Below are 27,400 nucleotides of genomic sequence, written 5' to 3'. Positions count from 1 at the left end.
TATTGTCCATCTTGTCAATTATGTACACACTCCAAACCTAAAGCATATTTGTAGTATATAATGCCAAAATAGGTTTAATAGCCTTGTTGGTATCCTCAATTGTTGGTTTGGAGACATTTCAAGTAATTTGGTGAACTGAGATTAGTAAAATTAATTCTGCTTATGTACCAAAAAATAATTACTTGGGTACTTCCAACTATCCAAAGGAGAAAAGATCAAGCTACACTTGTAATGACAATCAAACTATGTAATAAATGGATTATTACCTCTAATTATAATAATCCAACTAATATTGTCTATATGGTACCAAAAAATATGATTTGTCAGCCATTTATTCAACCTTATTTCTATAATACACCTATAAATATAAATTAAGCACAATTTGAAATAGAATTATATTGGAAATCTTTGACAATATATCATCTATTGATAAAGATTAGAAAAGAAAAAAACAAACAAACAAACAAACAAAAATTCAAAAATCCAAATTGATTTTTTCTTTTCAACAATAATATATAAAATTTGAAAGTAAAAATCAAAACCATTTCTATACTCAAGCACTAAATATTCATAAGTTACAATTCACATTCATCTATCTAATAGTCATGTCTTACCATACTTTAACATTATTATTTGTCATTGACATACATATTTATTTAATTTAGAAAAATAAATAGAAGTAAGTAAATTTGATAATATCTTAAAGAAAATCTTCTTAGAGGTTTTATAGATGTGGTTTTGACTTTATATATGTTTGTATGTGATTGATAGGTTAAAACTTAGCTAACAAGTTGGCTACATGTTGCATGTATTAGTGACTTGTAGTACAAGTAAGCCATCTTACATACATGTAGGAAACTTGTCTTATAAGTTAAATACATATCTCATAACTTTGACATGTATTAAAGGTCCTATAGAATATTGTCTTAAAGCTCTTTGTTAAATAATATATATAAAAGCAAAAATAATACATTTTTTTTTAATTCTTAGTCTGATTTCAAGAATCTTTGGTCTTCTTTTTTTTGGCAATATCCATTTTAATCTTAATATTATATAAATTATAAGTTATTAATTTATTCTTTTCAAGTCACACAAGAGTATATTTATTATTTGGTTTTTTTTTATTTATGTCTTTGTGTCACAGACATACATATTTATTCTAATATTTATCTATATGATTAAATAGAAATATTTAAAATTAGATTTATTTCTTACTATTTTCTAAAAAAGCTTCTTAGAAGCTTCATAGATGTTGCTTTGATTTTACATGTGTTTGTAGTTGATTGGTAAGTTAAAAACTTGGTCAACAAGTTAACCACATATTAGTAGCTTGGAGAATAATGTAATTATGTGGCATATATATAGAAAACTTGCCTTACAAGTTAAGATATGTGTCTTGCAAAGTCAACACATTTTGGAGGTCTTATAAAATATTGTCATGTAGCTCTTAATTAAGAATATATATGGAGGCAAGAGTGAAGCCTTCTTTTTTCTTGTAAACGCCTTTCTAGTCTTTAGTCTTCTTTCAAGACCTTTTAGTCATCTTCTCTTTAGCAGTAGCTATTCTAATTTAATACCATATGATCTTTGAGAGACTTTCTAGTTCCTTTAAGTGATACAAGAGTTTACTAAAGATTTCTTTCTTTGAGATTCATATCCTTGATAGTTTGACAAGAGTATTAACTTATTATTTTTATCTTGTTTTAGAAGTAAGTGGATTATTCTACTTCTATTGTTATGTTTTGAAGAATGCAAACTATCCACCTTTAAACAAATAATCTTATTTTTTAACACTGATTTTTTTCTTAAATAGAGTAGATTATCTTTTTTTATAGAAATTATTATTTAATATTAGTTGTAGATTACTATCTTTTAATTTAGCTTTTGAATTTGTTTGACTTATCTATGGAAGAAAAGATTATGGATGCTACTCTCAACAGAAGTGAGAATAGATTTACAACTAATGTAGATCTTCATGAGCTTGTCAATATTTTAAGAGTCAAAATCTCACGTATTTCTAATGCAAATTATAGAAGTACTATTCCTATGCCTATGAAAGAAGTTTAGAGTTTGCATCAAGAAGTTGTGCAATTGAAGGAAGCAAGTAGATCAACCTCACAATAAAATTCAAGAAGTTTTACTTCTATAAATATAACAAGGACAAGGATTAGTATGCGTGAGAAGTTTGATAGAATAAGATCAAAATTTTGAAGATTTTTGCAATAAGTCAAGTTCTATCTAGGATTCCATTCCTTCAAATACTTTCATGGATTTACTCAAGTTGGATTCATAGGCACACTTTTACCAAAAAGTGCTCTCTCTTGATTTGCACCTTTAATAAAAAATGATTTGTAACTTCTTTATGATTTGAATTCATTCTTAAAAGTATTTATGATAACATTTGAAAAAATTGATGGAAAAAGAGTAGCAAAGACCAAGCTTTTATTTTTATGGCAAGGATCATAGTCAACCACCATATATGCTGCTGAATTCCAAAACCTCGCTTGTAATATGGACTAAAATGACAAAGCCCTTATTAATCAATTTTGATATGGATTGAAGGATAATGTCAAGTATTTCTTATTGACAATATCAAAGGCAAAATCTTTGGAACAATTTATTGCTCAAGCTATTGCATGTGATAATCAATTATTTAATAGATATTATGAACAAAGATTTGGCTAAAGAGGAATAAGTCAAATAATGACGACAACTCCCAAGCTTTCAAAAACTTATTTATCAAGGCCAAAATCAATGCAAATTAATACAATACATTTTAAATCCCTGACAAAGTAAAAAAAGACTCGATAATGTGAAGAGGGCTTATGTTGTAGAGAAGCTAAATACATTGCTCAACATTGTTCAAGAAAACAATGCAACCACAAAATAAAAAGCATAGTTGTCAAAAAAGACAATATGTTGAAAAACAAATTTTTTTAGCTACAAAAAAGACCATGCAATTAGAATCTTACATAATTCCTAATAAAGGTTCTATTTTTTGTTCAAACTTCTCACCTTGTTTTACAATAGAAGTTTATTTAGGACCAAAAAATCACAAAGTTTTAGCTTTGTTAGATTCAAGAGCTTCAACCTATTTTATGGATAAAATTTTTTTCAAAAAATAAGAATTATTATTAATCAAGAAAACTAAACCTGTATATGTTGAAATCATAGATGGTTGTTTGCTATCTTTTGGAGATGTTATGCATAAGACTATTCCTTTAGATGTTGCAATTAAAGATCATGTAGTATAAAAATATTCAATGTAATAAGATCTCCATTCAATTTGATTATTTTAAGATTATCTTGATTAAAATATATAATCCTTGGATAGATTAGATTTCTTGTAATTTTAATTATTCTCGTAGTTTAATCCAAAATCTTATTAGTAAAGTAGAAATACATAAGTCTAGTATATCCAAATACTTACTAATAGGTGCAAGAGCTTTCATGTATGTTGCAAAAGAAAGGTCATCTTTTGCTATATATGCCACATCCATTTTTGATGATTAAAAGATGACAAGTAATATTCTTAATTAATATCTAGATTTCCAAAACTTTTTTGAAAAGAAGGTTGTAGAAATTCTTCTAGAGCATCATCCTTATGATTGTTCCATTGATCTTCAAGAAGAAGCTCAACCCAATGTAGACCAATCTATAGCCTATCACAAAAAAATTGGCTGCATTGAAAGAATACATTAATGAAAATTTGGCTAAAAATTTCATATGCCATTTTAAATCTTTAATCGGAGCTCCTATTTTATTTGTAAAGAAAAAAGACAGATCTCTACAAATATATGTGGACTATCAAAGATTCTATAAGATCACCATTAAAAATAGGTATCTTCTATCTTGATTTTAAGACTTTTTGATCAACTCAATCAAGCAAAGATCTATACAAAAATAGATCTACAAAGAGCATATAATCTAGTATGCATTAAAAAAAGAGATGAATAAAAAATAACATTTTGAATTAAATATGGACATTTTGAATATAATATCATGCCTTTTATATTCAAAAATATACTAGTTTCTTTTTAATATTTAATTAATAATAACTTTTAAAAGTTTCTTGATGATTTTATTATTTTTTATTTAGAAAACATCTTAATTTACTCTAAGAACATAAAAGAATATGAAGTTTATATTTGCCATGTGTCATAAAAACTTAAAAATGTAGGATTATATGCCAAATTGAAAAAATATGTATTCTACACTATTCAAGTTAACTTCCCTCAATACATTGTTTCCAACAAAGGATTAATGATGGATCTAAAGAAGATTCAAAGCATCATGAATTAAAATATTTCAAAAACAATAAGAAATGTGTAATGCTTTTTGGACTTTGCCAATTACTATCAAAACTTTATTAAGAATTTTTCTCAAGTTGTAGCTCCACTTATATATTTGACTTGTAAAGACAAACTTGAATAGAATAAAGAAGTTGAAGTATTGTTTGATACTTTAAAAAAATAATTTACTTTTGTACCAATCTTACATTGTGTTGACTTTTCTAAGGCATTTTTCATGGAAATAAATGCATCAGATTTTGTCTTAAGTATAGTATTGTCACAAATGAGAGCATATGAGAAATTCCATCTAATAGCTTTCTATTCTAAAATATTTTCAACAGTTGAAATAAATTATGAAATCCATGAAAAAGACTTTCTTACAATAGTAGATTCATTTCAAGAATGGTATCATTATCTAGAAGGCGCCTTGAATCCAATCACTATATATATAAATCACAAGAATTTTAAGTATTTCATGTCAGCATATATTTTGAATTATTGCTAAGCTGGTTGAAATCTATTTTTATCGAGATTTGATTTCAAGATCATTTATCAACCTAAAAAACAACAAAGTTTGTTAGATGCCTTTTGTAGACATTTTTATCTTGCATTAAAAGAAAGAAATATAAATTTTGATCAACAAAGAATAATTTTTTTGAAGCTAGAACATTTTCACTTTTGAGCAATAAAATCAATATTGATTGTTGATTCAATCTTTGTCAAGTAAATTCAATCAAGTATATTTTTTGATTTTCTTGTCCATGATATTAAGAATAATTCTTCTAAATTTCATGATACTTTCAAGTTTAAGTTCAAGAATAACCTATTCTATTTTGAGAGATAATTACACATTTCAGAAGGTGGGATATGAGTACATGTTCTTCAAGCTTTGACTTTGTAATAATTAGATTTTTTTGGATATAATAAGACTTTAAAGCTAGTATCTAGAGATTTTTGGTGGCTTCAAATGTAGAAGGTAGTCAAAGTCTTTGTATAATTATGTGATATTTATTTAAGATTCAAAACTCCTTCCTATGAATCTTATTGACTTTTTTAGCCATTATTTATTCTAAAACAATCATAGTCTTTCGTTTTTATGGATTTTATGATGGATCTTTCAATTTCAAGTTTGTATGATTCTATATTTGTAATAGTAGATCATTTTATTAACATGGCATATTTTGTACAATATACAAAATCTATCACAGGTAAAGAAATAGTTAAGTTTTTTTTTAACAACATTTATTGCTATCATAGATTGTCCATGGATATTATATTAGATTAGGTGACTCAATTTATATGAAGATTGTCAAAGTTATATACAACAATATAGGCACACTTAAAGAGAGCTCAAGAACAATAAAAGATCAATGCAGGTGCCTATTGTAAGGAACAACTATAATTTAATGTGGGTGACAAGATATGGTTACTCTATTATTATATCAAGATTACTTGTTCTTGTGACAAGTTGGACTATCATAGGCTTGGATTCTTTCTTAGTTGTAAATAAGTCAATCTTGTTACTTATTGATTATATTTATCAGAGTCTATGAAAATCCACCTCATATTTTATGTATCTCTTCTTGAGCCATATAAGACAGTAAATATCTTAGAAAGAAGACTAATGTCACCTCCTCCTATAGAAGTAGATAATAATTAAAAGTTCAAGGTAGTAGAAGTCTTAGATTTAAAGTGGCACCAAAATAAATTAGAATATCTTGTTTATTGGTATGGATATGATATTAATGAAAAAACATAGGAGTGAGCAAAGAATCTTATAAATGTAACAAAGAGAATTGAGGATTTTCATTGATGACATCTATCAAAATCAAGATAAAGAAAAGAAAATCTTTACTATAAAAGAAATAAAATCTAAAGAAGATAGCATTCTACCTTCTACTTTTTTTTGTAGCTTTTATGTATTTATAACATTAAAGAGATGGAGAACCAAAAATCAACAAATTCAACTCAAGAACATTTATTTGCTGACTTACTTGACAAAATATTGTAATTGTCACAATCTTCAAGATGACATAATTGAAATGAAGGTCTTCAAGAATGACATATCTTTCTTCAAATAGATAGCAAAATACAACATGTTTGGTATTACAATCTTAGAAGAGACTTCCAATGTTTGGTGATTTTATTAGAAGTAGAAACAATTGTTAATAGTATTTCAAATATTTTATTTGAAGGAAGTTATGAAGGCCTCAACAACGACCAAATAATAGGGTGGTCTTTTTACCTTTGTATAGGATATTAAAGATGGCTGAGAAAATCTATCAACCATCTTAAAAAAAAACAAAGATCAAATTATAAGAAAAACACAATTTACTATATTTTGGATGTTTTTAAAATATAAAGATTGTTCCTCATAGAACTCATTTCTAAAAAGAGATGATAATTATTGAAGAAATAGAACTTTGAAGTCACAACACATAGCATCAGCAAGGTTGTACACAAAGAGAGTATGGAGTAAGATGTCTCTCACTTCTAACACCCAATACTTATAGGTTGTGGTTGTTGCCCTACAAGATAACTTCCACTCATTGACTTTTACACACATGATCCTTGGTCTTAGGATCCTTTGATATCTAACTTACCTCGAGGGTATCCTATGGTCCTTGGATCCTTTGGCATTTTACTAACCACAAAGGTCTCATATGCCAAATACTAATTATTCTTACATTGTTTATGGATATTCCCTAGTTCATACTTTGTCCTCTTAACTTTGATTCTTGATCCTTGACCTCATCCTATATCCATGGGATGCTCTTTCTATACACCAAGAGTCAACCTTTTGACCATTAGTAACTTATCTTAAGTAATATTCATCAAAAGGTAATTTATTCTACTTTCACTTTTACTTCAACACTCCCACTTTGCTATTGGTCAAAAAACTTTTAATCCTAATGCCTTTGTCAACATGTGATGTCTATCCTTAATTAATGCCTTTATCAACAAATCAGCAAGCATGTCTTCCTTTGCACAATACTTCATATCAATCACTCCCATTTCAATCTTTTCTCTTATGAAGTAATGTTGAATGTCAATGTGTTTGGTCCTTGAATGATGCTTTGGATTCTTTGCAAATACAAGACATCCTTGATTGTCACACTTCATTGGAGTTGCTTCCATTTGTACATCTCCAATGTCCTCTAAAAGTTGTCTTAGCCATATTGCCTCTATTGCACCATGGCTTGCTGCCATGTACTCCGCTTCCATTGTTGACCTTGCAATTATTGGTTGTCTTTTGCAATTCTATGAAATTGCTCCTACTCCAACAAAGAATACATATCCCATTGTTAACCTTCTATTATTTGTGTCTCCAGCCCAATCCGCATCACAATAACCATGCATAGTAATATTATCACTTCCAAGACATAATTTGAAGTTCAAAGTACCTTTTAAGTACCTCATGATCCTTTTGATGGTTTCCCAATGGATTGGTCTAGCCTTTGACATGTGTTGACTCACAATACTCACTACATATGCAAGATCCACATTTGTGCCAACCATTGCATATATTGGTGAGTCCACTGTTATCTTGTATGGAACACCTTGCATTTGTCCTTCAACTTCAGAAAATTCTTCTTCCGTGAGCTTCATCAACTTCAAATTGGCCTCCAAAGGTGTTCCAATAGGCTTACACTCCTCCATGTTGAATCGTCTCAACACCTCTTTAATATACTTACTTTGACTCATTGTAATGGTCTTCTTAGCTGGATCTCTCACAAACTCCATTCCTAAACAGTAGTGAAGTTCTCCCAAATCACTCATTTCATATTTTTTTTTTAACTTTGCCTTCAACTAATCCATCATCTTCATAGCATTGGTTGAGATGATCAAATCATCAACATAGATGATGACAATCAATATAAACTCATTTGATTGCATCACATACAATGAATTATTAGCTTCACTCGTTACAAACCCTTCATTCACAAAGAATGTATCAATACATTGGTACCATGCCCTTGGAGATTGTTTCAGCCCATGCAAGGATTTCTTCAACTTACAAATAAGGTCTTGTTTGCCAACTTCAACAAATCCTTGAGGTTGATCCATGCAGATGTCTTCTTCTAACTTTCTGTTCAAAAAAGCCATCTTCACATCCATTTGATGCATCTCAAAGTCCATTGCTGCCCCAATTGCCACAATAGTTCTAATGGTTGTGAATGTGGCCACAAGAGCAAATATCTCATTGAAATCAACTCCAGCAACTTGTGAATATTCTTTGGCAATCAACCTAGCCTTGTATCTCACAATATTATCCATTGCATCCCTTTTCGTTCTAAATACCCACTTACAACCAATTGAAAATCGATTTGGTGGAAGTTGAGTCAATTCCCATGTTTCATTGTCCATGAGTGATTTGTACTTTTCTTCCATGGCATTCTCCTACTTGATAGCATCCGTGGACTTCATTGTATCACATAAACTCAATGGATGAGCAAGGAGTGCAACATTGGCATGTTCTTCACTTACTTAAAGAAAGATGTGGTTCTTCTACTATGCACCAAGTTATTTTCGATCTCTTAAAGGATATCTCCTTTCACTTGATGAAGATTCACCTTCATGCACTCCAATAGCTCTTGCAATCTTCTTTTCTATTAAAAATTGTCTCTTTACATTTAAAAGTTAGTACTCCTCATCACCATCATCATCTTCAACATCTTGATTGTCTTCATTGTTGGTTTTAGCAATTGTAGGCACCTCATGATCTACCTTCATTGATTCTTCATCTTGATTTGAAATTCCACCATCTTCAGTATCATCATCATCTTCTTCTTCTTCTTTCATTGTTAGATTTAAAGATGTATCCACAAACACACCATTACTCCCACTTGCACACATCTCCAAGTGCTCACAAGCACTCTTGTGCTCTAAAAACTCTATATTACGACTTTTAATGATTTTCTTGGTTTCTAAACACATAAGCCTATATGCTTTAGTACCTTTACGATATCCAAAAAATATACATTTTCTACTCTTTGTATCAAGTTTAGACCTCATGCAATTTGGTACCTTTACATAAGCAATGCATCCAAAGATCCTCATGTGTGAAACACAAGGTTTCTTCCTACTCCAAGCTTCTTAGGGAATTTTTGATGTGAGTGTTCTTATTGGACATCTATTTCTTGTATATACTGTATTGACCACAGCTTCTATCCAATATTCATGCCCAAGGTTTTGTGCATGAAGCATACTCCTTGCCATCTCTACAATGGTGTGATTTGCTCTTTCAGCAACTCCATTTTGTTGTGGAGTGTAAGGAGTAGTGCTTTGTCTTGCAATGCCTTGGTTTCTCAAAAATTCATCAAAATGCTTTGACATGTATTTACTTCCATTGTCTGTGCATAATACTTTTATCTTGCACTCATATTGCTTCTCTACAAGTGCCTTGAATTCTTTGAACTTTGAGAAACACTCACTCTTAGCTTTAATGATGTATATCCACACTTTTCTTGAAAAATCATCAATAAATGGTACAAAGTACCTTGTTCCTCCAATTGATGGTATCTTCATTGGTCCACAAACATCAGAATGAACCATCTCCAGTAATTTGCTTGCACGTGTTGCATTTCCACTTGAAAATGAAGCCCTTTGTTGTTTGCCTTGGATACAACCTTCATAAGCAAGTGTCATAGCATTCTAGCTGAATTGACCAAGGTCCAAGCCACTTACCATAGATTGGAGCTCCTTCATGTTTTTGGCATTCAAATGACTAAGTCATTGATGCCAAATCCCAAACTTGTCTTCATTTTGTGAAAAATCAGCATATATTGCTACTTCAACTCCATTCATCTTCTTACAATTGATGAAGTAGAGGTTGCCATCTCTTAGGCCTTTGGCAATATGTTGTCCACTCAATGTCTTCACAAAACACCCATCCATGTCAAATTAAACTTTACAACCATGTGATACAAGTTTGCTCACCGAAAGAAGGTTCTTCTTCATCTTTGGCACATGTAAGACTTCCTTCAATTTGATCCTCTTGATTTGGTCCATCACCACAATCTCCACCACAATGGAGCCAATTCCAATAGTTTGCACCATACCATTATCTCCCAACCATACTTTTGTTGCTGGAATTGTTTCATAAGTGTCAAATGAACACTTGTATAGTGACATGTGCTTAGTGCCACCCGAATCTATAATCCACTTAGATATGGCAGCCATGGAGGCTCCTTCACTTGCTATGAAAGCATAATCATCTCCACCAAAACTATTACTAGCATTATTTGTATTTTTCCGTATCTCCTCTCTTTACCTTGTAGCAATTTTTAGCAAAATGACCTAATTTTTTACAAATATAGCAATTCCTCATATTACTTTTTGAATTATCACATTAGTGTGGAAAGCTACCTTTGCCTTGTCTTGAGAATAGAGCCGAATCATCACTTTGAAGCTCCTTTTCTTTCCTCGTGGTTACTTCATGTGCAAGTCTTGATGTGATATAATTCATCGTAAGCTCCTTCATGTTGATAGACTCCAATGCCATAATAAAGTAGTTGTAGGACTCGGGAAGGGTCATGAGTAATGTCAACACAATTTTTCTATCATCGACTGGCGTGTCAATAACTATTAGTTGGTTTGCAAGTGCTTTTACCTTGTTGACATGAGCCATGAGATCATCTCTTTCTTCCATTTTACTGTTAAGAACTTCCTCCTTGTCCATAGAATATTAGCAAGGTTTCTACTCTCATAGATGTTGCAAAGAGTCTTCCATACTTCTGCTGGTCCATTGCAAACAATGATATGTGAAAAGTTGGCATTATCAAGATTTTTTGTAATCATGCCAAAAGCCTTTCTTTCACATCGTTTGTACTCTTTCTTCACCTTCACATCATTATCATCACTAGGAGGCTCTTCACTTTCATCAACAATGTCTCAAAGGTCCAATGAAGCCAGTAAAAGCTCCATTTTCTTCTTCCGATGGTAGAAGTTGTCACCTCTAAACTTCTCAATCACTCTCAAATCCTCACCCTCACTTAAAGCCATGTCTAAAAAAGGGGTGTATCAAAAAAAATCAAGAAAAGAGAAAGTAGAACTCTCAAAATCAATAAAAAGGTATTGCTGCCTTAGAATCCTAGAATGCCCTCTTTGTGAGTAAACTAGTGATTTCACTCTTTGATCACTCTCAACTTCATTTATAAGACTTCTCACAAGTCTTACACACTATCAAAAACTCTCATACAAGCTTTGCCACTCTTTTATCACCTCTAATGTCTCATAACACTTCTTATGACTATAAGAAGATCTAATAGGAACTTAAGCACATAAAAATTCAATGTTAATATATCAATGAAGTAGGTCAACAAAGAAATATACCACTATTGTTTTACAACAACATTTTGAAGTGTATAAAAATCTCCAAACTATGAATGTACTTAACAACAAGTAATTGCATAACTATATCAAGAACTAGATGCAAAAAGAAATTTAAAAGATACCAAACTCTAACATCAGCAACAACCATAAGATCTACTCTTCATAACAACAAAAAAACTTCAAAGAACTTCAAAACTCACAACTAAAGGTGAGTGGGTCCATAACCTATTGAAGAAATAGAACTTTGAAGTCACAATACATAGCATCAGCAAGGTTGTACACAAAGAGAGTATGGAATAAGATGTCTCTCACTTCCAACACCCAATACTTATAGGTTGTGGTTGCTGCCCTACAAGACAACTTCCATTCATTGACTTTTACACATATGATCCTTGGTCCTAGGATCCTTTGATATCTAACGTATCTCGAGGATATCCTGTGGTCTTTAGATCCTTTGGCATCTTACTAACCACAAAGGTCTCCTATGCCAAATACTAATTACTCTTATATTATTAATGGATATTCCCTAGTTCATACTTTGTCCTCTTGACTTTGATTCTTGATCCTTGACCTCATCCTATATCCATGGGATGCTCTTTTTATACATCAAGAGTCAACCCTTTGACCATTAGTAACTTACCTTAGGTAATATTCTCCACAAGATAATTTATTCTATTTTTACTTTTACTTCAACAATAATGTCATAAACATACATATTTATTCTAATATTTATCTATATAATTGAGTAGAAATATGTAAAATTAGATCTATTTCATAATATTTTTTAGAGAAGCTTCCTAGAAGTTTTATAGATATTGCTTTGATTTTAGATGTGTTTGTAATTGATTGGTAGGTTAGAAACTTGGTCAACAAGTTAACCACATATTAGTAGCTTACAAAATAATATAATTATGTGGCATATATATAGAAAACTTACCTTGTAAGTTAAGATATATGTCTTGCAAAGTCAATACATTTTGGAAGTCTTGTAAAATATCGCCATATAGCTCCTAATTAAGAATATATATGGAGGCAAGAGTGAACCCTTCTTCTCTCTTGTTAATGCCTTTTTAGTCTTTAATCTTATTTTAAAACTTTCTAGTCTTCTTATCTTTAGTAATAGCCATTCTAATTTAATACCATGTCATCTTTGAGTAATTTTCTATTTCTTTTAAGTAATACAAGAATGTATTAAGAATTTCTTTCTTTGAAATTTATATCCTTGACACCTTGACATCACTTAATTGTCTGCTGGAACTTAAGAATGCACTAGACATTTGATTGTAGAAAGATTTGACCTTACTTTGAAGTTTAATTTATAACTTAAAAAAATACATAAGATGTTTAAAAAAATGCTTTGGTATCTTCAATAATCTAAGTAAGCTTATAATTAAATTAAATACATTCTATAATTTTTTAAAAAAAACCTAAATAAATATTTTTAAATTCTAATAAATTTAAAAATAGTTCTTAAATAACATTTAATACATTTTAATTAAACTCTAATTATATTCTAATCTAAATTTTAAAAAATTATAATTAAAATTTAATCAAATTCTAATTAAATTCTAATCTAATCCTAAATAAATCTTAATCAAATTCTAAATCCTAAATAAAACCTAATAAAATTCTAATAAAACTCTAATAAAACCTCAAATCCTAAATCAAAGCTTAAATCCTAAATAAATTTTAATAAAATCCTAAATCCTAAACTCTAAATTAAATTTTAATCAAATTATAATCAGATCTTAAATCTTAAAAAAAATCCTAATAAAATCCCAATTCTCAAACAAATCCAAATCAAATTCCAAGAAAATCTTAAATCTTGAATCAAATTCTATTAAAATTAAATCCTAAATCTTAAATAAATCATAATTAAATCTTATAATAAATTAAAATCTTAATAATTAATAATGTTATAATAAATTTTCATTCAAAACTTGTATAATTTTTAATTACTTAGTTGATAAAAAATAATTGAAGAAGATCAAACCTACCAAATAAAAAATAAATCTCATAATCTACCTGAGTATTGCCTGGTCTCCTTTTTCAACCTTGATACTAATCTCCTAGCACCAATATTTCTTGATTTCATCATCAAATTGCTTTCAAAATTTTTGCAATTTTAGAAATCAAGTTTGTTACTTCTCTGAATTTTTTTAATCTCAATCTACATGGCAAATGATTAAAAATCTTACAAATTCTCATTTATCTTCTAAATTCCAATTTTCAAGACCCCAATATTCTTAAATTTTGATAACTTTCAAATAGTTTTTTTGATGAAGATCAAACTTACAACACATATTTAATACAACTATGGCCAAAAAAATACAAAGTTTCATCCATAGATATACTACTTATCTTACAAAATTCTTCAAAATACAAAAAAAAAATATTTTTCAAAAAAACCAAAGTCATCCTTCAACAACCTTGACTTTGCAAAGTCTTTACAAAGTCATTATAAACTCAAATTACTCAAAATTATCATCCAAATAGCCTTGCTTTAGTTTGCTCTTAAATTTTGCTTCCTCAATCAAACATAAAATTCTAGGATTGTCTCACGGTTTGATTTTGAGTCTAGTTCATAACTAGTCATCTTTGGGCATTAATTCTTCGTTTCTTAAGGTAATTTTTGCTACAAACTATTCATAATTCTATCCTAAAGATGCATGTTTTAATTATTATTTTTATCTACTTTGATTTATTTCATTTTTTGGCTATACAAAGTAAATAAAATACTTTTTTACAAAAAGATAATGTCAAAATTAAATTGATTTTACTATGTTCTTAAATTTTACTTATATTTTTAAAGTAGTTTGCTACTATCTTTTCAATTAATCTCTTCTATAATAAAATCATTTTTTTTTCTCTTTTATGCAATAGTTCTATTACCTCAAAACTAAAATAAATTGTCAAAACTAGACCAATCTACTAAACAAACTACTTTGACTTAATCAAAGTTTGGCCTTCAATGCCATATCACATGATATTCTCTCTGAATAAGATGAAATGTGACCCTCCAATGTAAGTAAAATTCTTTCACTAGTTTGTATTTGTCTCTATCAAACACTTGTCCTGAATGTCGCTCACCCAAATGAATCTCCTTCGAAGAAAAAAGGTTGTTGCTGAAATCTGGTAAAAAAAATGAATAAATAAATAATTTAGGATTAGGGTATACAACAGTGACTAAAATGTTGTGTGTTGAACAAGTTGAACAAGTTTTAAGCAAGGGGAAGAGGATCTCTATTCCGGAGTGACAATCCCATCATCGCTCTCTGAAATGAATCTGAGTGTTCTTGCCTACAGGAATGAGTGTGCAACAACTACTCACCTCGTGCTTTCGTATGTAATTGTCGAGCTTGTGAAGCTTATTATGTTATTGCCTCACACAATCATGAACTGGTTATACCCAGTCATGGGTCAAGTACTATTCACCTCCAGCAAGGGACAGCTTCGCAGGATCTGTTGAACACCCCACAGGTCCAAAAATTTACCGCCGCCAAAACGTAGGTGCCCATGCAGGGAAGCGAAGTGGTTGCTGGGTTTGTACTGGTGAGACCAAGGCAATCCTTCTTGGTCATTCGCTGGGTTGAATATTTCCTTCGTGAACCAATGTAGGCGCAGATTCACTTCTTAATTTTCAAATTACACGGAAAAAACATGCTTCATGAAAACCTAATTAGCAAGCACAAGGCCTACCCATTGGATCGCACCTTGTCACCCTGGCAACGTGCGCCACTTATCTTGTGTCTGCGTTTAACCCCACCAAGCTTCCAGACTTTCATAGCTCAGTAACTTTGCTGTGGACAATGAATCGGTTCACGCTGCATTTCCTAAGAGAATAGTTATTGTTTAAGACTTGCGCGGAAGAGGAGGTAAAGGTCTTACAATACTTTATATTCTCAGGAACGTCATTGCACATCGCCAGTAGATGTGGGCTCAGTGTGTCTGCATGAAAGTGAGCAATTCAAATCAAGGCTTGCAGGAGATCGTACTTTGAAGAAGCTCTTTCCTAAACAATGCAGTGGATTACGCTGGGGGATTGGGGCTAACAGATAAGATGGGCTCATGATTCTGCAGACGATCGCTGCAACTTACGCTGAGAGGCTGTTCATGGCTCTGCTGCCTGTTACTCTGTAAATACATGCTTGTAAACTCATGCGTTAATATCTTTTACCCTCCAGTTTGGACAGCTGAAGATGGTGTTACTTTCACCCACTTGAGCGCTGGAAAGCACATTTTGCGCAGAGGTGACGGGGGGAACCGGATCGTATGTTCATAATCGGTCAGCTGGCCCACTGGGACGGACTGCGGACAAGACTACGGCTGACTCGGAATCTGATGTGATACGGGCTGACGAAGCATTAGTTAGGGGTTCTTTGCGATGAAGAATACTATTTTTGAGTGTTGGAGACTCAAGTTCATACCGTGGCTGTCTTATTCTCTTTTTAATCGGGTGGTTTGTCTGTGGTGTCCGCGTGCGTGGCGCTTCGGCATGGATTTGTGAGATGTGACAATCCGTGTGTCGATGATGGTTCGGAGTTGTGATTTGGAGGATATAGAGGTCGTGGCGAGGCAAGAATGAGTGGGACTGGTCGGATTCCGCCTGTTCAGCGTGGAGGTGATGCATTTTCCTACCCTCCACTCACCAGCCTACTGACATTATTGGATTTCTCGATCATAAAAGTGGTAGAAGCAGAAGCCCGTGTATTAAACGTCCCGCTCAAAGCCGCCTTCACCATCTCTTCGTCGAGATTGGAGTGCGTGGGAAATGTTGCAGTTCGTATTCAGCTGATGGATGGGAGCGTGGGCTGGGGCGAGACCTCCATTCTGCCGGCCGTTACCGCTGAGGACCAGCCCACTGCGTTGTCCAAGGCCTTGCAAATATGCTCTTTGCTGAAGAACTCGCCGGCCATGAGCTGCAGGGAGGTGCTGGAGAATGTTGCCCACTTGCTCCCTGGCCATGACTTCGCCTCGGTAAGAATATATAATCCCTCTCCCCCTTCCCCACACGTATCCTGAATCTTGACATTTTGTCCAACCCTGTCTTAGTGAAGAGGAATCGGACTATCTACTACTGCTTCTGCTGTTGATTACCAAGGACTTGTATTTTGACAATCTTGCCTTGCTCGGCCTATTTACCAAGTATTTCGCATTTGAAAATTGGTAATGTGAGTCTCTTAGGTTTCATATCTTTCCGTCCGTTAGTTGGTTTTAGGGCATGGTAGTTTTTAGTGTAAATTCTTGCAGATTGCAGGACTATCGTTTAAGCTCTGTGAGCATGGAGCAGGTACGTGCAGGTTTGGAGATGGCAATTTTCGATGCTTTAGCACACAGCGTGGGTATGCCTCTTTGGTGGCTCTTTGGTGGTCACAGCAATACGGTTGTCACAGATATCACGGTAAGGCATCCATCTACAGCAGGCTGTTCCAGATTGTTTCAGACAGGATTTCAGGATCGCAAAACTGTCTGCGACGGATTGTTTAATCAAGTTCAAGTGATTTTTCGATGCTTTGTAGATTCCAATATGCTCTGCGAATGAAGCGGGAATGTTGGCCTCGGAGTACGAAGCTCGAGGATTTCAAACGATCAAGACAAAAGTCGGTGGCAGGGCCTTACAAGATGACATTGACATGCTGATAGCAATTCGTCAAAACCATCCCAAGTGTTCACTTATCCTTGACGCAAACGGGGGCTACAATGCCAATGATGCTCTTGAGGTTCTCAAGCAACTCCACGGTACATTTAATTTTCAATCCTGATTCGAGTATTGCTCCTTGATGAAGTGCTCCTTCGAGTATAATACGAAATGCAGGGCTTATTGGAGGATTTGGTTGCAGAGTTGGAGTTATCTCCAGTTTTACTTGAGCAGCCCGTGGCACGAGACGACTGGGAAGGACTTCATCAAGTAACCACCGAAGCTTTTGACCGATTCGGCGTCCTCATAGCTGCTGATGAGAGCTGTCGAAACATGGAGGATGTGACTCGCATTGTCAACAACAAATTGGCTCACGTTGTGAACCTCAAGCTATGCAAGATGGGGGTTTTGGTCGCACTGGAAGTACTAGATCGGACTTGAAAACCATTTCTTCTTATTCTCGCCGTCGAAATTCTAAGGATTTTACGCCTATTAGGACAGGATTTTATGGAGTATACTCTGGGGAGGGGTGATCTACTAACTGTCTGTCTCGTGTATCTAATAGGTGGTGTCCCTTGTGCAACAAGCGGGCCTGGGACTAATGATAGGAGGCATGGTCGAAACGCGCCTTGCAATGGGTTTTGCAGCTCACATGGCTGCAGGCCTAAATTCTTTCAGGTTGGATTCCACAAAAACCCATGCCCCATTTTGCAACCGCTTAAGTACTGAGGCTGAGAACTTCCTAGACCCTAAATTCTTTCTCAATTCACATCTTATCGTAGATGAATGGAAAGTTGGCTGCTAGAAAATGCCTATTTTTGACGTGTCCAGGCTCCTTTCACATTGAAAATGTACAGGTTGCTCAAGTTTGATCCGGGAATCTGACTCGCTTCACCATAGTGTGGCTCACCATTTTTCTGTATTTCGCACTTGTTTGTTTGTATGCTCAGATTCATAGATTTGGATACCCCTCTACTCCTGGCAGAAGATCCCGTCCTCGGCGGATACAATGGTATGAGACTCCTGAACCAGTGTGGGCTGCAAGATGGAAAAACTGAACTGTCTACATTCTCATCTCATTTCTTTGTGTGCAGCGGAAGGGCCACTTTACAAGTTGGGCAACAAACCAGGTCATGGGGGAAGTGTCCTTTGGCCACAAGATTGAAACCTGTAGACGAGAGATTCTTCGGTGCAGCGGAGCGGTTCAGAGATTATTTCAGTTCTGCGGCAACAAAATTTATCAGTGGCAGGGATCAGGTATTGGTTGATCGCCTCATACATAGTATTGTCTACCATGTTGGAGGGTGTACCGATGTGATAAAAGAGGGGATGAAAGAGCAGTTTTAATGCATGCCATCAATCTTCACAAGTGCCCATAGTTTGCTTCTTGGCAGGCTTGTGTTATCAATTAGTGGAGCGAACTCTGATAACTTTGCAAAGGATTCCACAGTAGCAATTCTAAACAATAATAGAATGAGAAACCTTCTCAAGAACTACGCACACACTTGGATATAGAAGCACCACATTATTTACTGTATGAATCAAATTATCAACCTTATTGTGCTGGATGGAACAGAACTTTCTTAGCTGACATTGAACTTATTGGTTTGAAATGTGTAGATTTGGTGTTCAACTTCTATTGAAATAGAAAGACTGCAATCTTTTTAAGTAAGAATTATTTGTACATTGGTCTTTTCGGGATCTATTATATCACTCAATTATTCTTCAATTGTCTCTATTCCTCAACCTCTTTTATAATTTTTCATTTTATTTCTTTTGGATATTGAAAATATTTTTAATAGGTTCAACTTTTTTTTATGCTTCCAGTTTTTATGAATAATTTAAAATAAGAGAGGTCCTTTTACCTTTACAAATCTAAACTTGCTATAATCGTTTTTTTACTTACGCAAAACTTAATAAACCTTATTAATATGCACTTAGCCAAATAACATTGAAGAAGTTGTGACAATTGGGCAATTGAAGGAAGAATGTGAAACTTTGAAAAAAAAACTTTTTCTTTGTAACATAAATAAATTCAATTGAATTGAAAGATATTATGTAGAGAATGAAAAAAAACTGTTATATATGTTTAAAAAGATGACTTTAATGAAAATTTGAAGTGTATCAGAAAATTTTATAATGAAATAAAGTTTTTTTAATAAAAGATATTAAAAAGCATTTGCTTCATGATATCAAATCATAAAAAATAAACCAAGATAAATTAGCAATAATCTTATTAAATTTGTTAGAAGTATATTCTAAAGATACAAAGATATTTTCATGTGTTTTAAAAGTATGTCACAATCTAAAATAATACAGTTATAATTAGATGTGATAAAATAATTAGTTATTATTGAAATAAGTACAATAAATTTGGTTATGAAATGATAAATTTTATTATGTAATTGTCAAGGACAAGAACTCGATAAAAAAACAATTCAGACAAGTGAGCCTTCACTCAAAGAAAGGTAACAAAATATAAATAAACAAGTATGTATATTGAAAGAGAAACTGGAATAGCTATTGCCAAAAGACAAGAAAACTAGAGACCCTTGAAACTAGACTGGAAGCAAGAAAGGAGTTGACAAGAGTAAAGAAGCCTTCACTCTTGTCTCTATATATACTATCTAACTAGGGGCTACGTGGCGACATTCTATAGGACCTCTAATATGTGTTGACTTTGTAGAACACATGCCTTAACTTACAAGGCAAGTTTTTCTACGTATGGGCCACAAAATTAGCTTGATCTTCAAGCTAACAATATGTGTGGCACATGGCCAACTTCTGACCATGTTTCTAATCCAAAAAGTCAATTAAAGACACCTATGAAGTCAAAGCAGTGTCTATGAAGCTTCTAGGAAGCTTTCATATTAAATACTATAGAATTAACTTATTTTTACCTACTTTTACTTACTTCTATCTATTTGTATATGTAATTACTAGCTTACAAGATTATGTCCGTGACATTACCCCCCCTTCTAGGGACGAGTTCTATGAGGAGCGGTCATCATATGTTGAGGAAATCTATGATGCGACGAATTGTATTCGCCACATACTTTGATCTTTATTCTCTTCAAAGATGATTGATAGGGCCTCTCAACCATCAGTAGTGTCCCATACCAGGGCGGAAAGTCCACCCAGTTATTTGATCATTGTTGAGGCCTTCATAACTTCCTTCGAATAGAATATTTGGAACACCATCAGGAGTTGTTCCTACCTCTAGCAAAATCACCAAACATCGAGAGTCCCTTCCCAAATCGTGATACCAAACGCGTTATATCTCGCCATCTATTCGAGGAAGAACATGTCGTTCTTGAAGATCTTCATCTCGATTGCGTCGTCTTGAAGGTTGTGACAATCGTAATGTCTCATCTTACAGGTCAGCAAATGAAGGCTCTTGAGTCGAATCCACTGGTTATTGGTTCTCCATCTCCTGAGCGTCACTACTACAAAGAAGCTACGAATAAGAATTGAAAGTAGAATGTTATCTTGCCTAGATGTTGTTTCTTTTATAAAGAAGGTTTTCATCTTGATTTTGATAGATATCGTCGATGAAAAGCCTCCACCGCCTTTGCTGTGTTTGCAAGATTCTTTATTGGCTCCCATGTGCGTTCACTAATACCATGTCTGTGCCAATAGACAAGATATTCTAATTTATTTCGGCGTCGCCTTGAATCTAAGACTTCTCCTACTTCAAACTCTTCATTATTTTCCACTTTTATAGGAGGAGGTGGAGCTTATCGTCTTCTTGGTATGTCCATTGTCTTGTATGGTTCAAGAAGAGACACGTTGAATATTGGATGGATTTTTATTAACCCTGGTAGATGTAAACGATATGCAACTGGATTGATTTGTGCAAAAATAGAAAATGGTCCTAGGCTTCGATAGTCCAACTTGTTACAAGGATGAGTGGTCTTAATATTGCGACGAAGTAGCCATACCTTATCACCCAAGACGAATGATGGTTGTTTCTTTCGACAGACATCCGCATTGACCTTTTGTTGTTCTTGAGCCTCTTTTAACTACGCCTTCATCGTTGCATGTAGCTCTGTGTCACGGACACAAAATACAGACTTGAAATCTAACGAGAAGTTCAAGAAGAAGTGGCAAAACTAGATTAAACAGATGAGTACAAGAACAACACCAAAAAGGTGAGCTAGAACTCCAAGAGATGTGTTGTCGAGACTGAAGAATCCTTCAGCCTCGACTCCTATATATACTACTGAATAGGAAGCTTCTCGAGCTACTTCCGCTAACTAGGACGCTTCTCCAACAACTTCTACTAATTAGGAAACTTCTCGAGCAACTTCCTAGAATCTATCAGAATATTCTAGAACCTTCTAAGAGAATCTTTAGGGAATATTCTAAGAATCTTCTAGAACCTTCTAAAGGAATCTTTAGAGAATCTTTAGAGAATATTCTAGAAGAATATTCGAAGAATCTTCCAATGTATGTCCATGACATCACCTCCTCTTTTAGCTTCGAGGTCTCCGAGAAGCAATGTTGTTATCAGTCAATACCAACGCAAGAAAATGAAAATCTGTCGCATCACATCCGCTATGAATTCCAATTGTTGTTTGCGAGGCAAATGATTCATCGGCCCTTGGAGCCAACGGTAGTGACCAACACCTTCAACCTCTGACCAAGCGTGGACTTCTGTGTCTTCATTGTGAAACTGTCCTCCAAACACACCTTCTGACTGACCATCGTAGGCAGGCTCGACTTCAAATACAATTACTAGCGATCTGTTGCTCGGTATCCTTCGACGTCGTCGTGGTGCAGGCGGTTCTTCATCTCGCGATCGTCTTCGTGAGCTAGTCGCTTGAGATGACATAACAAGTGTAGTATCTTGACTATCCATGTCTAAAGGCTAAAATGATGAGAGCAAACTATAGTTGCTAACAAAGTTCTACACTATCGAACTATGGGTTTTGGAGGTGCCCTCCTCCCTTTTTATGCTACTTGATGAGCAAGCTTCAGCAAGAAGCTATCGTTGAATTGGCTTAGGTTTATGAGGATATCGTTGATGAAATTCTTGTACCTTTTTTGGCGCATTAGCAAGATTTTCGGCACGCTCCCACGTTCGTTCATTGATGTCGTATCCACTCCAATGCACTAAATACTCCAATTTTCTTCTATTATGCCGTGAATCTAGTACCTTTTCTACCTCGTATTCCTCATGGTTTTCAATTTCGATACTTGGTGGCGGACTTTGTACTCTTTGGGGAAAAGCTGACTCTCGATAAGGTTCCAACAAAGACACGTGAAAGACTGGATGTACCTTCATAGTAGCTGGTAACTCCAGACGATATGCCACCGGATTGATCTGCTTCCCGATAACAAATGGCCCTAATCTCCGATAGTCCAATTTGTCACATGGCCGCTTGGTCTTGATATTCCGTCGAAGAAGCCATACTTTACTTCCAACTTTAAAAGTAGGCACCTCATTTCGATATTTATCTGCAGATGCCTTGTAACTCTCTTGGGCAGATTGCAATTGAAGCTTCAACGTCGCTTGAAGCTCCGATAGTTGCTTCACAAATCCTTCAGCTGCTGGGTTGTTATTTGCTGAAGAACTCAATAAATCGAGCTTGGGGTGGTATCCGTAGTTGGAGAAGAATAGTGTTTGTTGAGTTGACGCATGAAGAGTGTTGTTGTATGCGAACTCAGCAAGCGGTAGATATGCAGTCCAATCATCTTGTTGATAGTTGATGGTGCATCGTAAATATTGCTCCAAAACTTGATTCACCCGCTCCGTTTGACCGTCAGTTTGAGGATGAAAAGCCGAAGAGAGCTTAATATCCACCTTCAATATCTCAAAGAGGGACCTCCAAAACTTGGATACAAACTGAGTACCTCGATCCGACACGATATCATCTGGTAGGCCATGATAACGATATATGTTATTAAGAAAGAGTCTTGCGGTGTCTTCACTTGACGATGTTTTCTTGCAAGGCACGAAATGCGCCATCTTGGTAAATCGATCTACCACAACAAAGATGCTGTCAAATGAATTCGATGGCGGTAGGTCCGTAATGAAGTCCATAGAAACTAAAGACCATGGTCGGTGTGGAATAGGCAATGGCTGGAGAAGTCCATACGGACGATGTCGAGGGATCTTGGATCTTGAACAAACATCACAAGAAAGGACAAATTCCTTCACATCCTTCCACATTTGGGGCCACCAAAAATCTCGTGAAATGAGCTCCAAAGTCTTGTTGAATCCAAAATGTCCCGCAGCTGGAAAGTCATGGCGAGATTGAAGTACTCGGAGTCGAGTTGGTCCTTTCGGGATATACAACCGCTCCTCAAAATACAGAAGATCTCCCTCCACCTTAAACTTGTCATTATCGACACGTTGTTTGATGTCAAGAGCTATAGAATCCTCAATGGTCGCAGTACGTACCTCGCTGAGGAAGCCGTCATCGATAGTTGCAACAGTAGCAAAAATCCTGAATTTTTCTGGTTTCAACAATGTTGTACATTGTTGATCAAACGCTGCTTCTCCAGCCTTTGGCGCAAGATACGATCTCCTCGATAATGCGTCAGATAATCCTTGCTGTTTTCCAGGGCGATAGGTGATAATAAAGTCAAATCGTGATAGAGACATATTCCATCGAGCTTGACGACGATTCAAAATTCGAGCTGTCATGAAGTACTCCAAATTCTTGTGGTCCGTATAAACAGTCACTGGATGTGCAGCTCCTTCGAGGAAGTGACGCCACTCTTGGAAGGCATCTACTATAGCAAGCAGCTCTTTGTCGTGGATCTCGTAGTTGATCTCAGCAGCAGAGAACTTTCGTGAATAGAACGCAACTGGGTGAAGCTTCTTGTCTATGCCCATCTGTGAAAGCACAGCTCCCAAAGCAAAATCTGAAGCATCGGTCTCTAAATAGAAAGCCTTTGCAAAGTCAGGGTGTACCAAGATTGGAGCCGTAGTGAATGCCGTCTTGAGATCTTGAAATGCTTTTGCTTCTTGTGATCCCCATTCGAGCTTGTCTTTGCTTGTTAGACACGTGAGTGGTGCAGCAACTTGAGAATAATTCTTGATGAAGATCCGATAGAAGTTAGCAAATCCAAGAAAACACTGAACATCTCTAACCGTCTTCGAAACTTCCCAAGATATAATTGCTTCTACCTTTTTTGGATCCATCTTCAAGCCCTCTGTAGTCGCAATGAAGCCCAAAAATTCCATCTCATTCTGGTGAAATTGACACTTCTCCAACTTGGCGTAGAGTCCTCGTTCGCGTAGTTTTTCAAGAACCAAACAAACGTGCTTCTCATGTTCTTCTTCATTCTTGGAAAATATGAAAATATCATCCAGATAGATGACAACAAAGTCATCGAGGTACTCCCGAAAGATGTCGTTCATCATATGCTGAAAGACCGTTGGAGCATTGATAAGACCAAAAGGCATGACATTGTACTCAAAATGGCCATACCTTGTACGAAAGGCTGTCTTCCATTCATCTCCTTCTTTGATTCGCACAAGGTTGTAGGCTCCTCTTAAATCAATCTTTGTAAAAATTCTTGCACGTCCAAGTTGATCTAAGAGGCCGGAGATCAAAGGTAAGGGATAGCGATTTTTCTTGGTCACCTTGTTGAGTCCTCGGTAGTCCACGCACATCCGCAGTGAGCCATCCTTTTTCTTCACGAATAGGATTGGTGCTCCAGCTGGCGACTTTGAATGTCGAATAAAATTCTTGGCTAGATTCTCATCGATGTACTTCCGCAATTCTGCCAACTCCGTCTGCGATAGGTTGTATATTGGACCAAAAGGTGGTTGCGCTCCTTCCTCTAAGTCTATGGCGCAATCATATGGTCGATGTTCCGGCAGTATATCGGCGTTCTTCTTCTGAAACACGTCTTCAAAATCCCTATATTGCTCTGGTATATTTGATGTTGAGATATTCTCGCCGCTAGTTGGAGCTGCATAAATGACAAATGGTGCGCCTTCCTTGGACGATCTTAGGAACGCTCTCGCTCCAATAAACATGGATTTCTTCATGTAGGTTCTACCAAGAGGTTTATTATTATTTTTTTCAGGAAATGTTATCCTTCGTAGTCTCCAATCAATGGACGGATTATGATCTTCTAACCAAGAAAGACCAAGGATAACAGGGCTTGATGGGGTTCTAATAATATTAAAAATAACGTGACTACTATGGTCCTTAAACACCACTTCTATAGGTTCTGATTTGTGGGTAACGTTGCCTGACAATAAGGGTCGTCCATCTATCACCTCTACGTGAACAGGTTTCGACTTTTGTACTAAACGGATCTTGTGGCGTTTAGCAAACTCTTCATCTAAAAAACAAGTAGATGCCCCCGAATCCAATAAAGCTAAAGTTTTTTGTTTTTGAGGGCCTAAAAACAAAGGAATTGTAAAACAACGGGCAGGTTGGACAGAGAAGGAGGAACCTGATTGTTGTCGTGATATTAGATTGTCCAGCCGCACGGTTCCTACTGTGGCTGGGCATCGTCGTTTTCCGGAATCATCACACTTCTAGTCTTGACAGGGTGCCAATTTTGCTTCTTTGGGCAATTTCCAACCTTGTGACCTTCTTCTCCACAGTACAAACATAATCCTTCCTCCATACGCCGTTTCTTCTCTGTTGGAGTAAGAGATCGGACACGCGCCGTGTCGATTTGCATGTCTGTTGCCTCCGAATGTGAGTTTAAGCTATTTGCAGACATAGTCACGTCGTAACGAGTCATTTGGTGTCTTGGACGTTGGTCTTGGCGACGCTGGAATAGGCGGTTGTCACACTTTACAGCTTGGCTAATAGCTTCGTTGAGCGTTTGAGGATCAGGAAGAGATAACAGCAAGTCCTTCACATCATCTTTCAAGCCCCAATAAAATTGACTCACCAACGCCTCTTCACCCCAATTAATGTCACTTGCCAATTGTCTGAAATTCGAGGCATAGACTGATGCAGAGCGTGTTCTTTGTCGTAGCGATCGGATCTTTGTTGTAGCCCATCGAACTTTATCATGCTCGCCAAATGCTTCTGCAAACGCCTCCAAGAACGTTTCAAAGTTGCTCAGGATTGGCGATCGCTTCTCAAACAAGGGAGTAAACCAAGACAGAGCTTGTGCTGTAAGCAAGGTTCCAACAAACCCAACACGCGCTTCCTCCGTCGGATAACGTTCTGGTTGTAAAATTGTTATCAACCTGATTTGGTTGACAAAACCTCGAAACTTGGAACGAGTTCCATCAAACTTATCCGGAAGACTAACTCGAGGCTCCTTTCGTTGTAGGACTACTCGATCTTGTTGAAATGGAGGTAGAACTGCTTCTTCTGGCGCAGAAGTTTGAGGCTGATATGCTTTAGATGGCGCTATCCCAGATGCTCCATTGTTATGGAGTCCTACCATGACTCCTTCGATCTCTGTTGTCCTATGTGACAACGAGGCAAGAGCATTTATGATGGCGTCTAGTTTGGATTCCAAACTTTCAGCCATTTTAACGTCTTAACCTTCGGCTAACCTTCAGAAAGAAGAAAAAAGAGTTTTGACAAGAGGACAATATTGGTTCAGAGGAGAATACTCCGCAACCTCTAAAACGCCTTAAGACTCCAAGATGAGGGGTAATCCACTCTCTCCAAGAAGAATAAGGCTCCAATATTGAGAAAGAAGAGATATCAGTTTAGAGGAGGGTAATCCGCAACCTCTAAAACACTAGCACACCTTCAAGAAGAGGGGTAATCCACTCTCTAACAAGAAGGAACTAGCTCTGATACCAGTGAAAATGCAGTCTCGACAAATTGTCACGAACACAAAATACAGACTTGAAATCTAACAAGAAGTTCAAGAAGAAGTGGCAAAACTAGATTAAACAGATGAGTACAAGAACAACACCAGAAAGGTGAGCTAGAACTCCAAGAGATGTGTTGTCGAGACTGAAGAACCCTTCAGCCTCGACTCCTATATATACTACTGAATAGGAAGCTTCTCGAGCTACTTCCGCTAACTAGGATGCTTCTCCAACAACTTCTACTAATTAGGAAACTTCTCGAGCAACTTCCTAGAATCTATCAGAATATTCTAGAACCTTCTAAAAGAATCTTTAGGGAATATTCTAAGAATCTTCTAGAACCTTCTAAAGGAATCTTTAGAGAATCTTTAGAGAATA

The 27,400-nt window shown here is 35.3% G+C and overlaps 1 protein-coding gene across 2 annotated transcripts; it reads left to right on the top strand.

Annotated features, from left to right (window-relative positions):
* Positions 1 to 16,008: 16,008 nt before the first annotated feature.
* Positions 16,009 to 18,994, top strand: LOC112293590 (L-Ala-D/L-amino acid epimerase). Of its 2 annotated transcripts, XR_002973073.3 has the most exons (8): positions 16,009 to 16,604; positions 16,918 to 17,028; positions 17,147 to 17,366; positions 17,468 to 17,688; positions 17,831 to 17,943; positions 18,216 to 18,277; positions 18,360 to 18,522; positions 18,886 to 18,994. XR_002973073.3 is itself a non-coding variant. In XM_024543212.3 (7 exons), exons 1-7 carry the CDS (start codon positions 16,209 to 16,211, stop codon positions 18,428 to 18,430), a joined length of 1,194 nt encoding a protein of 397 aa, XP_024398980.1. In that variant the 5' UTR covers positions 16,011 to 16,208; the 3' UTR covers positions 18,431 to 18,833. The 2 variants fall into 2 exon arrangements, 1 of the variants encoding a protein (XP_024398980.1); XM_024543212.3 differs by lacking the exon at positions 18,886 to 18,994 and having other exon boundaries at positions 16,011 to 16,604; positions 18,360 to 18,833.
* The last annotated feature ends 8,406 nt before the right edge of the window (positions 18,995 to 27,400 follow it).

This window comes from Physcomitrium patens, chromosome 2 (genome assembly GCF_059467195.1).
Source record: "Physcomitrium patens ecotype Gransden chromosome 2, ASM5946719v1, whole genome shotgun sequence".
In the NCBI taxonomy this organism is placed as follows: Eukaryota; Viridiplantae; Streptophyta; class Bryopsida; order Funariales; family Funariaceae; genus Physcomitrium; species Physcomitrium patens.
Note: the sequence above shows the minus strand (reverse complement) of the source record. Positions and strands in the feature narration are given on the sequence as shown.